Below are 15,911 nucleotides of genomic sequence, written 5' to 3' on the forward strand. Positions count from 1 at the left end.
TAACACGGAATCTGGGTGCAAGGTGAGTTAGACGAGATAAGCTTCCGCTGGTACCAGCTGGGCCCTGGCACTCACTCATGTGCCGGCACTTACCCTCTGATGGGACAGTGATAACAGGCGGTGATAACAAGGAGGGTTCCTGTGGCTCTGGTGGGGGTGTTACTGCTCCTTGGGAAGGCTGTGAAAGGTAAATCTCAAATCTTTTGGATTTTGGATGTCCTTGACTCCCTTTCATGCAAGAAGGGTTGGGTGAAGTTTGGTGGCTGTATGGCTCACCCTGCTGTCTCTGGCGCTGATGTAAAGAGTAGCAGAGAGAAGGTGTTTGATCACTAAATGGAGCCTGATAGAAAATGAGGGTCTCTGCAATAGTTAATACCTTGAGCTGCAGTCCCTTGCAGAGCACCTTCAATGGGCCTTCAGCTGGGATGGTGCTTTGTGGGAGTGGGTGGTCCTTTTACTCTGGTTCCCCCCATCAGATCTAGGGTGTTGTAGGCAAACCTTGTTTCTGTGCACAGGTGAGGTTTCCATGAACCAGACATAATTTTTTTAAGCTGCTTAATTTGGGATTACCAAAAGTCTCATTTCCAGAGCTGCTGTGTTGGTGTCTGTTGTGGCTCAGCTGCACCTGGTGCTGGTGGAGGGGCTGGGTGGGATGGTGGTACATGGTGGTAGAAGCGCTCAGGAGTGGCTGAGTGAAACCAAGGGAGTTAAAATGGGAAGGGAAAACTGTCCAGAGATGGATGGTGCTCAGTCTAGTGCAGTGGCTGGAAAATCAAATCCAGCAAGAAATGTACTGGGAGATGAAGAGGCTTGTTGGGCAAAACCGTGCTGCAGGAGGGGACCTGTCTGGTGTAAGAGGCCTGAGGTGAGAGGTGTTTGGGTCATTAAAGATGAAACAAGAGAGGTAAAATTACAGAAGGAAGTGAAAGCTATGTAAAAAACAACTGAACTTTAAGCGCTTAAAGACCAGGCGGTGAGTGAGGAGCTGGTGGAGGCTCTGAGGAGACATCCAAGACTGGGGCAGGCAGGAACCGCAGGGATGTGCCAGGGCAGAGCCTGACTCTTCCCAGCTGTGTTGAGAAAGACAGGAGGAGAAGAGAGATTGCACTGAGACAAAACCCTCCAGGAGTGGGAGGAGAAATGCTGCAAGAAAACTGAATTTCACAACCCCCAGCGGAGCAGGGACGGGAGCTGCTGCTGTGGCCCCGGGTGCGTCCTTCCCACGAGCATCAGAGAAGGGAGACCAGTGGTGGTGGCCAGGGAGAGGCGGATGAGGGGGACCAGGAGAACACAGGTGGCTTTCGGAGGGGATGCCAACAAGTGCGTTTGTGTAACCCCATGTGCAGGAAGGGTGGGGGCGGGCGAGTGTCTCCATCAGCAAATGAGCTGGAGAGCACCTAAACCTGAACTAAAGGTTTTGATTTAAGCCCAGAAGCAGGTTCAGTTCCCAACTATGGTACGTGGGCAAGGACAGCTGAGTTTGAGTGAAAACCTGCCAGGTACAGCCACAGGAAGGATCTGGAGACTCGAGCTGGGGAGGAAGAGGAGTTGCTCTTGTCTTAATATTGATCTCAGTAGCAACATGTTTAATTTATTTTGTTTTTCTGATCTGAGAGGTGGAACAGAGGGATGAGCTGAACATAAAACAATAGTTGGAAAAGGGGATTAGGGAAGTCAGCATGGAGAGCTGTAAAGGTGACGTATGGAGCATATAGCTGCGGGAGAGCAGACCCCGTCCCCAGCAGTGTGTGACACGGCACCGGGCAGTAGGGCCTGTCCCCTCGGGGTGGGGGCAGGAAGCTGCAGAAATGGTATGATACTGCAAAACCAGGAGCATTTAAAAAAAAATCAGTACCTGCAGCAGAGCTGGAACCCCAGCCCACAGCACTACTGTGCATGTGCCTTTTTACAGTAATACTCGCAACTCTTCCTCAAAAACAGATCTTGGCGTTGTACATAGCGAAATAGATACAGACTTTGCCCCCAGAAAACGGACAGTTGAAGGGAAGGATGGGGCAAGCAGGTAAGCAGAAGAGCACAAAGACATGAGTGCCTTGCTGGAGCTGCCCCATCGCTGCTGGGTGTTGGCAAGGCATGGGTGTGCTCTAGGAAGAAATGGGAAGAAATCGGTGTAGTAGCAGATTTTTGCATAGATTTTTTTTGCCTGAAAAGTTGTGAATATGTTGAAAAATGGGGTGATGAAATTTGTCATTGCTGGTGCAGTTGTTTGTTGGCAACCAAGAAGAGATAGGATGAGAAAGGGCTTAAAGGGCGAGCAGCTTGTGCCTGGTGTAGAGCTGAAAGATGGGAGGGAGAAATAACAGGGTCACAACCAGAAGTCAGCAGCACAACTCCTGCACAAGTGTCTCCCATCTGTCTGAGGGGAGGAGGACGCTGCTGGCCAGTGCAGCACAGAGCTCTGCACCAAATCAAGCTCTGGAATGATTAATAGTTACTGAAGTGTTCGGTTTGTGGGTATGGAAAAGAAAGGCAGATCTTGGATTGCACAAGAACCTGGAGTGCAGATGGGGGAGGTCAGTGCAGGACTGTGTGGGATGGTGGGCATGAAGGCAGGAGGAGATGTTTGCAGGACTGGGGTGGGAAAGCACAAGGGGAGTTCAGTTTAAGGTTCAGCCTGGCATTGTTTGCTCTTTGTGGGGTGGAAGATGGGGGAGAGTGGGATTTGCCTGACTCCTCCTCTTACCCTCAACCTGCTAGCTTGCCTCTGGGGTCGTGTGCCTGTAGCCCGCCTTCCCTACTCAACCTGCATATCCCCCTCGGGCAGAGGAAAGGGCATGTCCTGTTTGCTGGCCAGTCTACTTATTTTCTAGGGGCATTATCAAGGCAGTACGGCCCTTTGTAAGGCTCCTAACAGTCTCCTTTTCTGCAGAGGGATGGAGTTTACTTGTTAAAGCATCCTTACAGCTCCTGGAGACCCAGCCTGGTGGTCTGGCACTGGAGCAATGCTGGGACTGTTGCTTTGCCAGGATGGACCAGCAGAATCCTCTCTTGTCTGTGCCCTGCTGCCCATGGGTCTTTCTGCTGTGGTGCTGCAGCTCCTGAGTCCCCAGTTTTGGAGGGATGAGTCTTTAACAGCTCAGCTGGTGGTATTTTGTCGGCACCAGGAGGGACAATGTATTTGTGCTTATTTTCCTTCCCCCTGTCCCTTCTTGTGCAGCTGAGGTGAGTCAGGGCTGAGTGGGTGCTGCCAGGGCGAGTTCCTTCTGCTGCACTGCCGTGCCTGTGGGCCTGTGAGGGGGAAAGCAGCTGTGGTCACCAGCCCTTGGCTCCTCCAGCAGCCTGGTCGCTGCTGTGGAGGGGTCCTGCACAGGGATCTCTGGGATTTCTCAGGAGGGTGAGAGCTCTGGCTGGGTTTTGGGTTCAGGTGTGCAAGTGCTGCACAAGCCTCTGCCCAGCATCTGGGTGCTCCGTGTGCTTCAGCCCTGGGCATGCATTGCCTGGTTTCACCCAGGAGTGATTGCTTCACATGGGACTGGCTGTGGCAGGTCTGCGCTCAGCTGCAGCGCTGGACCCAAGGCCCTCTGACGCCGCTGCTTTGGCTTCTTGAGCAAGATTGGAAGTGGCTCCCTGGGGAGCAGAGGTTTAGGCGGTGCTCTCTACCCCCCGGGGGTGTCAGGGTGTTTCCTGGGGGAATTGCAATATGTGACCCAATGTTACTTGCCAGTGTGTCGGGAAACAGCATTTCCAGCCTGCTCTGCAAGACTGGAGAAGGCTGAACAGGGAAGTGAGAGTGAGAAGTGAAACAAAAGCATCTGTCCCATTCCCCACTTCTCTCCCTGCGGTGTTTGTGCAGCTGCAGCAGCAGTTCTGCCGAGTTGTTGTGGCCTTGCTCTCTTGAATAGCAAAGCTCCATTTCTCATGTACCAGGGCTTGTGCGCTCGATAGAGAAAAGTGTGAAGAGCAATTTGTGTAACACAAGGCTTTTATTTTTGTACTGAGGGCCCAAAGGAGCAGAGCTTGTCCACTTTCTTGGAGTGCCCCAGAGTAGGAATCCACCATTTACTTTCTTCTAAAAGCCTCTGGTTTAGGGTGGTTGTTCTTAAAACATATCGGCGGTGGTCTGGGGAGTGTATGTGAATGTGTCATTCTTTCAGCTTCCTTCTCTTGTGGTGCTCGTACTCGGGGCAGAGACCCGGAGCTGTGCTGGGGGGTCCAGCTGACCCCTCTGCAGTGCTGGAGATTTGGGGAGAACAGTTGGGTCCCATCTCGTGTCCCTTCTCCCCTCTCATCTCCTAGAGGCTGCCAGCTGGCTGTGGGGCTGTCCAGGTCCTGTATTGCCCTTGCACAGTGCTTACTGGCACCTGCCATAGGGAGCAGGATCTGGCAGTGCCCTCCCATCCCCAGCTGGGAGCTGGGCTAACAACATGCTGCTGCAGGAGGAGGTGTGTGGGTGCTTATCATCCTGTATAAATGGCTGTGGAGAAATCCTTGGGAAAAGTGAGATCTTAACTGGACTGGAAGAGACATCCAGTGTATGTGGAAATAGCAACTGTGCCCCAAACCAAGGAGGAAAACAAAATCCAAGACCAAATTGGAAGGCCCTCCCTGCTTCCCAGCCTCCTCCAGCTCCTCTCACCAGGGCAGAGCAGAGGGACCCCCAGCTTCCCTGTCTGGGCTGAGACCCTGAGGAGCAGGCTCTTGATTTCAGCTTCCTCAACTCCAGCAAGAATTACATTAGCAGATCCGCCAAGGCAGCGGCACTGCTCGCACGCTCCTTCCGGGAAGCTGCCGCTCGCCTCCGGCCACCCCAGAGCCCTGGCCTTGCGCTGCCTGTCACCCAAGCCTCTGGCCAGTGTCCGCTTGGGACCCGGCTCACAACACGGGCCAGGGTGGGTGCTCAGTGGTGATGGACGGGCCCGCTGACGGTTGGGGAAGTTTGAGCGGGAAAGTGGGACTTGCTCCAGCCCTTGCGAGCTGGCGGGGGTGTCTGTGTGGGGGTGCTTGCCTCGGGTTGTTTTCCCTGGCGGGGACAGGGAGTGGTGAGCCGAGGCAGGGCCCCCCCCCGGGACGAGGAGGAGGATGAGAACAACAACAGCGCGCCCTCGCACCGCGGCTGCCCGGGCGATGGTCAGCCCGGACCCTCCGGGAGTCTCGGTCCCGGGGCGGGGGTCCGGCCGGCCGGGGGGGCCCCGGGGTCGGGCTGTGCGCGCCGGCTGCCGCCTGCCCGGCTGCTCCCTCCTCTTCCTCCTCGTCTTCCTCCCCATCCTTCCTTCCACCCCTCCTCCTCCTCCTCCTGCCACCGCCCTTCCCCGCTCCTCGCTTTGTTTCGCTGCCTCCGCACTCCCCCTCCCCCCTCTCCTCCCCATCCTCCTCCCTCCATCCTCTTCCTCCTCCTCCCCCCAGTCCTCCTCTTCTCCATCTCCTCGCTGCCCGGTTCCGCAGGGTTTCTCCCCGGCTCCGTGCCGGGGGCTGGAAGTCCGAGGGGGCTGAGGCCGCCCCCCTTGCCTGGTCTCCCCTCCATTTCTGGCCGGCAGCCCCCCCAGATCCTGCTCTCTGGCCGCTGGCTCTGCACAGCCCGTCTCCCTCCTGGCTGCCATGGGGAAGGGATGCCCATGCAGGCAGGGATGCTCAGCTGGGCCCTTTCCCCTGCCCGGGTGAGGGGAGCAGTCAGAGGGTGCTGGAGCCGCTGGCGAAGGGCCCGGCTGCCATGCCAGGGCAGAGGCGGTTGGAGCTCGGGCACAGAGGGCTGGGGACAGAAGTGTCCACGCAGGCACCAGGGCCCACTTCCTCCCCCCCCTCCCCCGAGCATCTCCTGTTCCCTGGCCATGCTGGCAGGTCGCACACTCAGCCTCGGGAGGGTCCCCTCGCCGGGAGCATCAGACCTTGGGTTGAGGGTGCCCGATCCTGTGGCTGGATCCAGGGCACGGGAGGCTGAGCAGCCTGTGCAGCCTGAGCCCCCGGGCAGCCAACCCCGCGCAGTCGGTGTCTCTCCCCTTCTCTGGCTCTTCCTGTTTTTGTGCCGGTTCTTTTCCCCCTCCCCATCACTTCCCTTTCCCCAGAGGGATGTGTGTGCTGTGACCTGGTGTTTCGGTGGGCATAGAGCTGGTGTGAGAGCACGTGCAGGAACCAGCAAGAGCAGGCAGCTGCTGGTGGCTTTGCCTGCAGTGGTGTGTTTGCAGTGGAGAGGCCAGTGTGCTCTGGCCAGCACACCTCATCCTTGCAGCCTGTAACTGGCCTGGCTGGCAAGCTGCTTGTGGGACACAGCATGGAGGCTTTGTGGGTGCCACAGTGAGAACCGTGCGGATGATAAGCTGGTAAAGCGAGGTTTCTCCACGCAGAGAGTGGTCCTTTAGCCCACGGTTGCCTCTCACGCCATGCAGGTGCTCCTGGGACTGCAACATAATCTGGTTTAGAGTTTATTCCTGTTTTACCTCCCCCATAGGATTTCTCTTTGTTGTAGCTGCAGAAGTAATTGTATTTAGGAGAATGTTCTTCACCACAGGAGGAAGCAGCAGCCTCCTTGCTTTCATCTGGTGGCAGCTCTCCAAGCACTTCCTTGCCCATCCTTGCCAGCTGCCCCAGGGCTGCTGGGGGCCCTGGGCTGCACCCCATTGATGGGGGTCCTGGGCTGGCTTGGCCCGAGGGAGTTGGGCACTGCTGCTCAGGGCTCTGCCTCCCTCCAGGACCCTGACCCTTCCTCTCAGGGGTGGGTACAGGGCTGTCGGACCCCTGAGCACGAGCAAGCTGAGCATGAGCACGTTCTCAAAGTGTTGATTTAATACTTGCAAAACAAAACACATGAACGACCCTCCAGCTGAAGGGAGTGTTTTGGCAGCCGGTGTGTCTTTCCCCAGCCTACTGGCGGGCTGCTCTGCTGGCAGACCTGCCTGTGCCTTTACATCTTGCCTGCTTCTCATTTTGCTCTGTTTTGCTTTGTCTGATGGTCTCCCCTCCCTGTTTTCCAGTCTGAATTGCCAAGGAACCTGTGGTCACCAACCGGAGGGATCTGGGGATGGATGGCAAAACTGCATCCCCAAAGCACAGTGGTGTCTGCCCCACTCTTCTCGGTGCAGCAGCTCCTCCGTGCTTTGCTATCCCAGATTGCCAGGTTGTTTATGGCAGCAATTCCTCAGATTGCTGGCCAGCTGCCCCTGAATTCTCCTAAAAGGGCTGGTGCTGGTGGGGCAGGTGCAGGCTCTGTCTGCCTGGTGAGGAATGCCGGATCTTCAGAAGGGCCTTGTCCCTCCCTGCGGCTGTTCCTATGCCAGTCACATCATTTCAGTGGGGATGTGCCCTATGCTCTGCTCTCCAGGCTGGTGGGACCCCAGAGACCACCAGAGCACAGAGAGCTCCTGGTTTGTCTCAGGCTCAGGAGCAGAGCTGCTGTCCCCGGGGTGCTCTGTGCCTGGCACTGCCACAGACCCAGCACTGGTGGCCCAGCAGCTGCTGGGTGAGGCTGGTGGTGACTGCCTGTAGGCATGATGCAAAAGTGGAGTTTTCTGCTCATTTGTCTTTTGACTTTTGCTGCTGAAACTGCAACCCTGTGAGTTTGCTGTGGTCCCACATGTACCCAGTGGTGATACCATGCCATTGCTGTGATCTCCCAGTGTGGTCCCCTGTGCTTGCTTACTGCTCCTTGCTTCTCCACCAAAGGTCATTTGTCCTTCTAGTCAAAGCTGGTTGGTGTCTACCTGACCTTTCAAGTCAATATTTCCCAAACTGACTGGCACCTTGCGCTACTCCCATGTAAGCTCCACCATCGCCTTTCCCCCAGCCGTCACCAGCATCAGATGCAGCGAACAGCAGTGCTGGAGCAGCTCCTCTTGCGCCACCACTCCGGCGGGCTCTGGCACGCTCCTGCAGGTTGCCCACCTGGGTGCTGGAGGCTCTACATCACTCATAGGTCCAGGCTGCTGCCTCGCACCCTGGAGCCATGTCCACGCCCTCGTCTCTCTCCTTGTGGTCTCCCTTCATTTCTATCAGGGTGACTTGCTCAGGGGATCTTGTGGTGCCAGCATGCCCAGGCGGGCTGTCCTGCTGGTCAGTCCCGTGGTAATATGCTCCTCCTTGCACAAATGAGTATCACTGCGTGTGTCATCCCTGAGCAGTTATCTGACTTTTTTCCTGAAAATGGATGGGTAGTTAAATAGCACAATGTTGGAACTGGAGTCCTGCAGAACCCTGTCGTGAGCCCTCCTGGAGAGTGGTGGGGATGTGTCTCTGAGCGGTGATAAACCTGTTGTGGTCCATTTGCCGTGTGCCCCAGGGTGCACTGGTGTTGGGTCAGTCCTGCTCTGACCATGTCCATGTCCTGTGCCTCTTCCCAGTGTAACTTGGGCACGTGGTGCCTGCCACCCCAGAGCTGATGAGGGCATGAACACTTGGGGGCCACCTCAGAGATAGGGGGCAATGGGGGAGGGAGAAGACTCTTAAACCTTTGCAACCTGGGGGGGTATTGCCTGCTGCTTGTCTGTGTTTGCACTGGGGCCTTGGAGAACTGTGGCTTTTACAGGGATTTTAACTGACTCTGTAGCCCTCTTCTGACAAGTGACTTCGTAGCTGTGTAAGCAGGCTGTGCCGGTCAGTAGTGCTGCAGCAGGAGGGAGGCTGGAAAAATGGAAACAAACCACTTATAAAACCTGAAGAAATACTGCTGGAACCTGGCGTGCTTATTGCTGGGACAAGAGTGCTACTGAAAGGCATTAATAAAAGCAAAGGGGAGAGGAGGTGCTTGCCATGGTGATGAGAGGCAGCTGTGAGGTGAGAGGGATGGGCCAGGCAGGGAAGGTGAAGCTGGAGCCTGGCTGTCGTGGGGCAGGGCAGGTCAGAGCAGTGAGGGGGTTCTGGGGGTACCAGCACAGCCTGCCCTCAGACCAGCACGCTCAGACGCCAGGCAGCCTCCTGTGCTGCAGTGATGCTCGGACCCCCACAGGTGAGTGTACCAAAGGCACTGAGCCAAGCAGAGCCTCTGACACACACTTCACTTGGGCTTGTGAGCCTGGCAGCTTGACTGCTCTCCAGATGCTCCCAACGAGGAGGGTTTGGGCTTTGGTTCCTTGAGCTCCTTGTGCCCTTCATTGTTGCTTCTCGCTGCTTGCAAGGAGCACAGAATAGAGCAGCATGTTCACCTTTCTTGACTGGTCCCCAAACTGCACAGGTGGCTGTCCCCAGGAATTGCTGCCAGGGAGCTCTGGGACACACGAGGAGCCAGACCTCAGCCTTGGGGTTCGATAGCCTGGCCAGAAAGGCTGACAGTGGACACAGAGTCAAACTTCCCCTCCACAGCCTGGCTCCATGGTCTGCCCCTGCAGCTGAGACCCCTGAGGCCATGCTGCCCCTGTGTCCTGGGGTGTGTGGTGCCAGGGACCCACACTGGCAACGCCTGCGTCATTCTGGGGTTTGCTGGGGATGGAGATAAGGAAAGGGGTGATGGCTGGAATGAGCCCCTCACAGAGCAGCATCCCTGGTGGCTGTGTGGTGGCAGGCACACCGGGAGGGCTAATGGCTGTCTCTCTCCCTCCCCAGCCATGACAGCGTAGGCAGGCGGCGAGAGATGGATCGCTTCACTGAGTGCGGGACCCAGACGGACGCAGTGGTGGTGCTGTCCCTGGCGCAGGCTGCGGTTCTGGGCTTGGTGTCTGAGAATGAGCTGCTTGGGGCCACTGTCAGTCCCTCCGGCTTCTTCCCAGGGCTGGGAGGGAAGCTGCCGGACCCTGCTGCGGTGGAGCCCGGGGAGCCGGAGGGCGAGGGGCAGGCACCAGGGGATGGGCAGGAGGAGGATGCCTTGGAGGCAGAGTCCTCCCTGGAGAAGCACGCCCGGAGGAGGAAGCGGCCTCCTGTGAGGCTGGTGCCCAAGGTCAAGTGCGAGAAGGCAGAGGTGGAGGATGAGGTGCTGTACGAAGTGTCCGTCCCTGGGGACAAGGAGGGTGAGCGGCAGCACAGACACCTGCCCCCCCTCCAGGACCCCAGCCAGGAGCAGACGGTGCAGAGCAGTGCCATGAAGATGATCGACCTCGGTGCCTTCAGCAGGAAGCCCCGGCGCCTGCGGCACCTGCGCCGGCACGTGCGCCAGGAGCTGGAGGCCACCGAGTGCCGCCTCGGGGGCCCTGACCCTGCCGGTGCAGCGGATGGTGGCACCGTGGGGACCCTGCGGACCGAATGCGCCTTTGAGGCGGGCGCCCCGTCCCCTGGAGAGGCAGAGGCCCCTGCACCAGCGTCCCCTGAGCAGGTGAAGAGCGAGCAGGGCTTCACCTGGCAGGAGCCGGGGGAGCTGGATGCAGAGGCGGCGGGTGCCACCAGCGAGCGCAACAAGAAGGCGCAGCTGGACCGGCTGGACATCAACGTGCAGATCGATGACTCCTACCTGGTGGAGGCAGGGGACCGCCAGAAGCGCTGGCAGTGCCGCATGTGTGAGAAGTCCTACACCTCCAAGTACAACCTGGTGACCCACATACTGGGCCACAATGGCATCAAGCCCCACTCCTGTCCGCACTGCAACAAGCTCTTCAAGCAGCCCAGCCACCTGCAGACCCACCTGCTGACCCACCAGGGCACGCGGCCCCACAAGTGCGAGGTGTGCAGTAAGGCCTTCACCCAGACCAGCCACCTGAAGCGGCACATGCTGCTGCACACCGACATCAAGCCCTACAGTTGCCGCTTCTGCGGCCGGGGCTTCGCCTACCCCAGTGAGCTGAAGGCGCACGAGGTGAAGCACGAGAGCGGCCGCTGCCATGTCTGCGTGGAGTGTGGGCTGGACTTCTCCACGCTCACCCAGCTGAAGCGGCACCTCTCCACGCACCAGGGCCCCACGCTGTACCAGTGCCTGGAGTGCAGCAAGTCCTTCCACTACCGCAGCCAGCTGCAGAACCACATGCTGAAGCACCAGAACGTCCGGCCCTTCGTCTGCACTGAGTGCGGGATGGAGTTCAGCCAGATCCACCACCTCAAGCAGCACTCCCTCACGCACAAGGTAGGGGCTGGGGCACGTCGGGCACCTGAGGGGTGCTGCCCTTGCCATGCCCAGAGGAGGTGTGCCAGTTCTGGATGTGGGTGCTGGGGCAGAGGGGTGTCCCAGTGCCCCAGACTCCTGGCCAGCCCTGGGAAATGGGTGGTGTGGGTGGGCAGCGGTGCCCGTGGTTGGCATTTGCTAGGGGTCATTGCTTAGCAGCGAAAGCGCATCGTTATGAGCAGGGCCTCCTTTCTTCCTGGGGGTCTCCATCCTCAGGGAGGGAGGTTTCAGACCTACTGCGGGTTCTGTGGCAGGGTGACTTAGGAGACCTGCCGCAGCCCCTCCCAGCGGGCTGTGAGTGAGGGGTTTGCTCTTTTCCAGGGGTTATTTCAAGGGGAAGCAACTGGCCTGAGCCAGGGAGCAGAGCTGGATCTCACAGCTGGGCTCACAGAGCCCATCCAGCCATGCTCCCCACAGCCCACCTCCTGCATGCTGCCAGGCTTGGGCAGGGCTCTCAAATGTACCTGTGCCGGGTCGGCCGCTGTATGGTGGCCACGGTCCCCAGCCAGCTCCTTCCCATAGACATCACTTTGCAAAGCTGCTCTCACTCCAGCAGCACTGACCTAATACTGGTTTTTCCAAGTGCTGCAAATGCATTTCCAGGGCGGGTGAGACGATGGTATCTGGGAGTGAGGCAGGATCCTGCCTGCTGCAGGACCATGCAGGGGGAATTGCCCCCTGGGGCAGTGTGGGGATGGCACAGGCTCTCTGTAGTGCCTGCTGTGTGTTTGCAGGAGGGGCAGGGAGAGTGGAGCAGGAGACTCTCAGGAAGGTGAGACGAGATGAGAGTAAATCTCCCCCCGCCCAGTTCCTACACTCCAGCCTGCTGACAGTCCCTGAAGCTCAGTTTGGTGCGAGGACCCTCTCCCATGCCCCTTGGGGAGCGCAGGTCCCTGTTCTGCACCATGCCGGGCACCACTCTTGTGCCCCCAGCTCCTGCGGGGTCTGGTCAGAAACCCCAAAGCCACCCGGCACCTCTGTGCGCTGGCCCCCACCGCTGCAGGCAGAGCTCTGCCTGCTGCCGCTCTGCGCCCAGGTCTTGGCTCTGCCCCATGGTCACAGCTCTCCGAACCCCTTGCAGGGCGTGAAGGAGTTCAAGTGCGAGGTGTGCGGGCGGGAGTTCACCCTGCAGGCCAACATGAAGCGGCACATGCTGATCCACACCAGCGTCCGTCCCTACCAGTGCCACATCTGCTTCAAAACGTTTGTGCAGAAGCAGACGCTCAAGACCCACATGATTGTGCACTCACCGGTGAAGCCATTCAAATGCAAGGTACTGTCGGGGGTCCAGGGAGGTTAGCAGATCTGGGGTGGTTAGCTCAGGCCCTGGTGTGCTGCACTCAGGAGAAACCCAGCCAGGCTGGGTTGAGCCCTCAGTCACAGGAAAGCAGTTTTGTGATGCCTCCCTCTGTTCGCTTGGGCAAACAGCTCATCCTGACGCGTCTGCTCAGAGCTGCGCAGCAGAGAGCAGCTGCTGTGGGCAGGGTGTGGGCACCGCTAACAGGGAAGGACAATTAGTACCTCTCTCTGACCAGCACTAGATCTGCTGGAGTTCCCAGCAATACCAGCACAGCATCCCTGAGGCCTCCCACTGCAGCCAGGGAGGAGGGAAACGGCCCCATTACTCTTAGAAGTTGGTGGGAGCAATGGGGGACCCCAGAAGCAAGGTCTGCTCTGAAAAGCACATGTCCCTGTGGCAGCACTGGCCATCGCAGGCGAGCACCTGCCACTGTGACCCTTTGCTGGGGGTGGCAGCGGGAGAGCCCTTGCTGACTCCAGGAACGCTGCCTACAGGTCTGCGGGAAGTCCTTCAACCGCATGTACAACCTGCTGGGCCACATGCACCTGCACGCAGGGAGCAAGCCCTTCAAGTGTCCCTACTGCTCCAGCAAGTTCAACCTGAAGGGCAACCTGAGCCGGCACATGAAGGTCAAGCACGGGGTGATGGACATCAGCCTGGACAGCCAAGGTAGGTGCAGGCTGTGGCCAGTACCTGGTGCTGCCCATTGCAGACTGGGCACTGTGGTCTTCCCTGCTGTGGCCACCCCTGGGAGCACCCAGCTCTCAGCTCTTTGCTTCGGGAGCTGGGCCATGCCACGGCGGCTCCAGCAAGCACCTTTCAGCAAGCTCACGTCTTGTAGCCTGAGGGCTGCCCTTGGCTTGCTTGTCTTGCCAGTGCCCCGTGGTGACAATGCTGTCTCCCCAGCCAAGCACGTGCCCTCCATGGAAAGGTACCAAGCAGGAGCTGGAATAAGCTTAATAAACTTAGTACAAATACAAATAAATAAACTTCATTTTAAAAAAAAAAAGTTAAAATAAACAGCTCCTCAAGGAGCCATTGAGGCTTTGGCTTCTCTGGAGAGGACAGTGCCCTCTGGTGATGTGGTGACTGTGAGCTTGGTCAAAGGGTTTTGCAGGGTGGGAGGGGTAAATCTCACTGTTTTTGCCCCTGCTGCCCCTTCTGCACCTGCCCAAAGGCACCCTGCGGGGATGGGAGATGTTCCTGCTGCAGGTTTCTGCACAGCATCAGTACAGATGCTCCATCAGCAGTCTTATGGCAGGACCACCCCTGCTTTGTACAGACAGAGCTGGAGACAAGCTCTGGCTGTTTCATCCCCTCGGGTTGCCCAGCAGTTCAACACCCACTTTGAACGCATGCTGGGGGACCCAGCAGGATCCCCCGTTCCTGCCCTTTTCTCTTCCTCCTCACCTTGGACAACTCCCAGCCCAGCCAAGACTCAGCCAGCATCTAGCACCGTGATGCAGGCAGGGAGTGCAAGTGCAGGGACAGCGCTGGGAGGATGCCTTTCCTGCGCTGCCTTCCTCACCTCCCCTGTGGTGGGATGGATGCCGCAGACCCCTGCGTGTGGCACAGGCACTGGTCAGGGGTGAGCACACGAATGGCAGCTTCCTGCTCTGGCAGCGCTCTGCTGGCAACCCATCCCTGCTGTGGTGTGTGGCTGGGGATCCTCTGGGGTGAGAGCCCCCCACAAGTGGCCTGTCTTGAGCAGAGCTGTAGCTTCTGGGGAGCTTTGGGCTCTAAACCTGAGCTGCCCAGGGAGGATGGGTGCTGTTGGCCCTTGGACCTTCATGCAGGTCTATCATCAGGTGTCCCTGTGCTAAATCCTAGATCCCATGATGGACCTGGCCGGGGCTGACCATGCTGAGCTGGACGGGCAGCAGGAGATGGATGACTTCGAGGAGGAGAACTCTTATGGCTACGGGGGGGTGGGCAACCCTCCAGATGAGCATGCCCTGACCGAGCAGGCCATGAAGGAGATGGCGTACTACAACATGTTGTAGCCGAGGCTGGAGGAGGCTGCCAGGGGCCTGTATGGACTTTGCGTGGTAAGAGGAGCTGCTGCCGGCAGGCTGTGGCACCCAACCAGACCTGCACCACCACCCCTGGAGAAGGGGGGGCTCCAGTTGAGCTTGGTGAAGGAGAAAACAGGGATGTCAAAAAACCTTTGCCAGGGCGAAGGCAGGAGCAGAGGCTGGAGGTGGCACAGGGCAGCGGTCGCTGCCTGCCACAGGCACACCGAACTGGTGCAGCAAGGGCTCAGCTGCAAGCTGCTGCCTGACCCTTGCAGAGCCCCAGTGGAGCTCTCTCCTTCACTGCAGTCCTTCCCCACCACCCCCAGAGGGAGCACCGGGCTGTGCACCAGCTGTCTGCAGCTCTCTTGCCCACTGCTGACCTCCCTTCGCTCTGCTTCTGCCTGCCTGCCTGCCCCACCACACGGTGGCAAGCCGGGACCTTGCCTCTGTCTTCACCCTTGCCTGTACTTCAGTGTCCAGTGTACTTGAAGCTGCAGGCAGGGGAAGGCACATCCCAGAAGATGATGAGCATTACTAATTATTCTACCTCCTGGGTCCTCCCCCATGGCTGTGCTGGGGCTGCAGCCCAGCTGGCCCCCTGCTCCCCCCTCCCAGCGCCCTGTGGGGCAGAAGCCCCTCTGCCCACGGGAGGAGGTGGGTTTGCATTTCTTGCTCTTCCCTGTCTCCCAGACAGGCAAGAGCTGTCCCACTTGCTTTGGCACCAGCTGCGAGCTGGCATGGGCAAAGCTGTGGCAACCTGCGCGAGGCCACGGGGCACATACAAAACAGAATATTTTCTTACAAACTAATGGCAAAGCTCAGAGGAAGCAGCAGCTCTGGGTATAGAGCAGCTGTAGTGAGCAGTGTATTTAAAGGAAGGTAAACCCTGTTCAACTTGAGCAAATGATGGTATTTTGAAAGTAATTTATTTTTTTCAGATGTGCCGCGTGGTTGGATTTATCTTTTCACTGAGTTCAGTTTCCTTCAACCAATGTGCTTTGTAAACCTGTGTAACGTGTGTGGTCTGTGCGTGGGGAGCAGCACGGGCTGCAGTGGTGCGGGGGGCGGGGGGGGGCTGAGGGCTATGCTTAGCAAACCACAGCTGCCCTTTGCACTGCCAGTACCCACTCCTCGCCCCCCCTGAGCTGCTGTGGGGCTCAGGAAAAGGCTTTTGCTTGGGATGCACAGCCCTTGGGATTGGGGGGGGTTGCCTCCTCTGCTCCCAGGTGCCGTGGTGGAGGGAGAAAGGAGCTGGGGCAGTACTGGGTCTGGGACCACTGTCCTGGTTGTCTACCCTCCCTGCCGTAGGGCAGGGGGCCAAGCAGCACCAGCAGCATTGCTCCCCGAGCATGCCCAGGGCCGGGCAGGGTCTTGGCAGGCACTGGTACCTCCTGGGAGGCTGCAGCAGGCCCAGGACCTGGGGTCCAGCTGGGGCATTGGCACAGGGTTCCAGGACCCCTAAGCTGACCTCCCCTGCAGGCGCAGATCCTACCACACTCCCCAGGGCAGGCCAGCATCTGCCCCATCCCCAAAAGCCCCAGCCTGGCTCTGGGGGGTGGCACCACTCACCCCTCCAGCCCCCAGAAAGGCAGGGTGCGCCCCAGCCTTGCCATCACCTCCCCCCCCC

At 58.5% G+C, this 15,911-nt stretch overlaps 1 protein-coding gene across 1 annotated transcript; it reads left to right on the plus strand.

Annotated features, from left to right (window-relative positions):
• Positions 1-9,485: 9,485 nt before the first annotated feature.
• ZNF710 (zinc finger protein 710) lies at positions 9,486-14,682 on the plus strand. The gene is made up of 4 exons (XM_010572177.1): positions 9,486-10,930; positions 12,051-12,242; positions 12,764-12,938; positions 14,100-14,682. The coding sequence occupies exons 1-4, from the start codon at positions 9,515-9,517 to the stop codon at positions 14,270-14,272; spliced, it is 1,956 nt and encodes a 651-aa protein (XP_010570479.1). The 5' UTR covers positions 9,486-9,514; the 3' UTR covers positions 14,273-14,682.
• The last annotated feature ends 1,229 nt before the right edge of the window (positions 14,683-15,911 follow it).

This window comes from Haliaeetus leucocephalus, unplaced genomic scaffold (genome assembly GCF_000737465.1).
Source record: "Haliaeetus leucocephalus isolate CR32 unplaced genomic scaffold, Haliaeetus_leucocephalus-4.0 Scaffold339, whole genome shotgun sequence".
Classification (NCBI taxonomy): Eukaryota; Metazoa; Chordata; class Aves; order Accipitriformes; family Accipitridae; genus Haliaeetus; species Haliaeetus leucocephalus.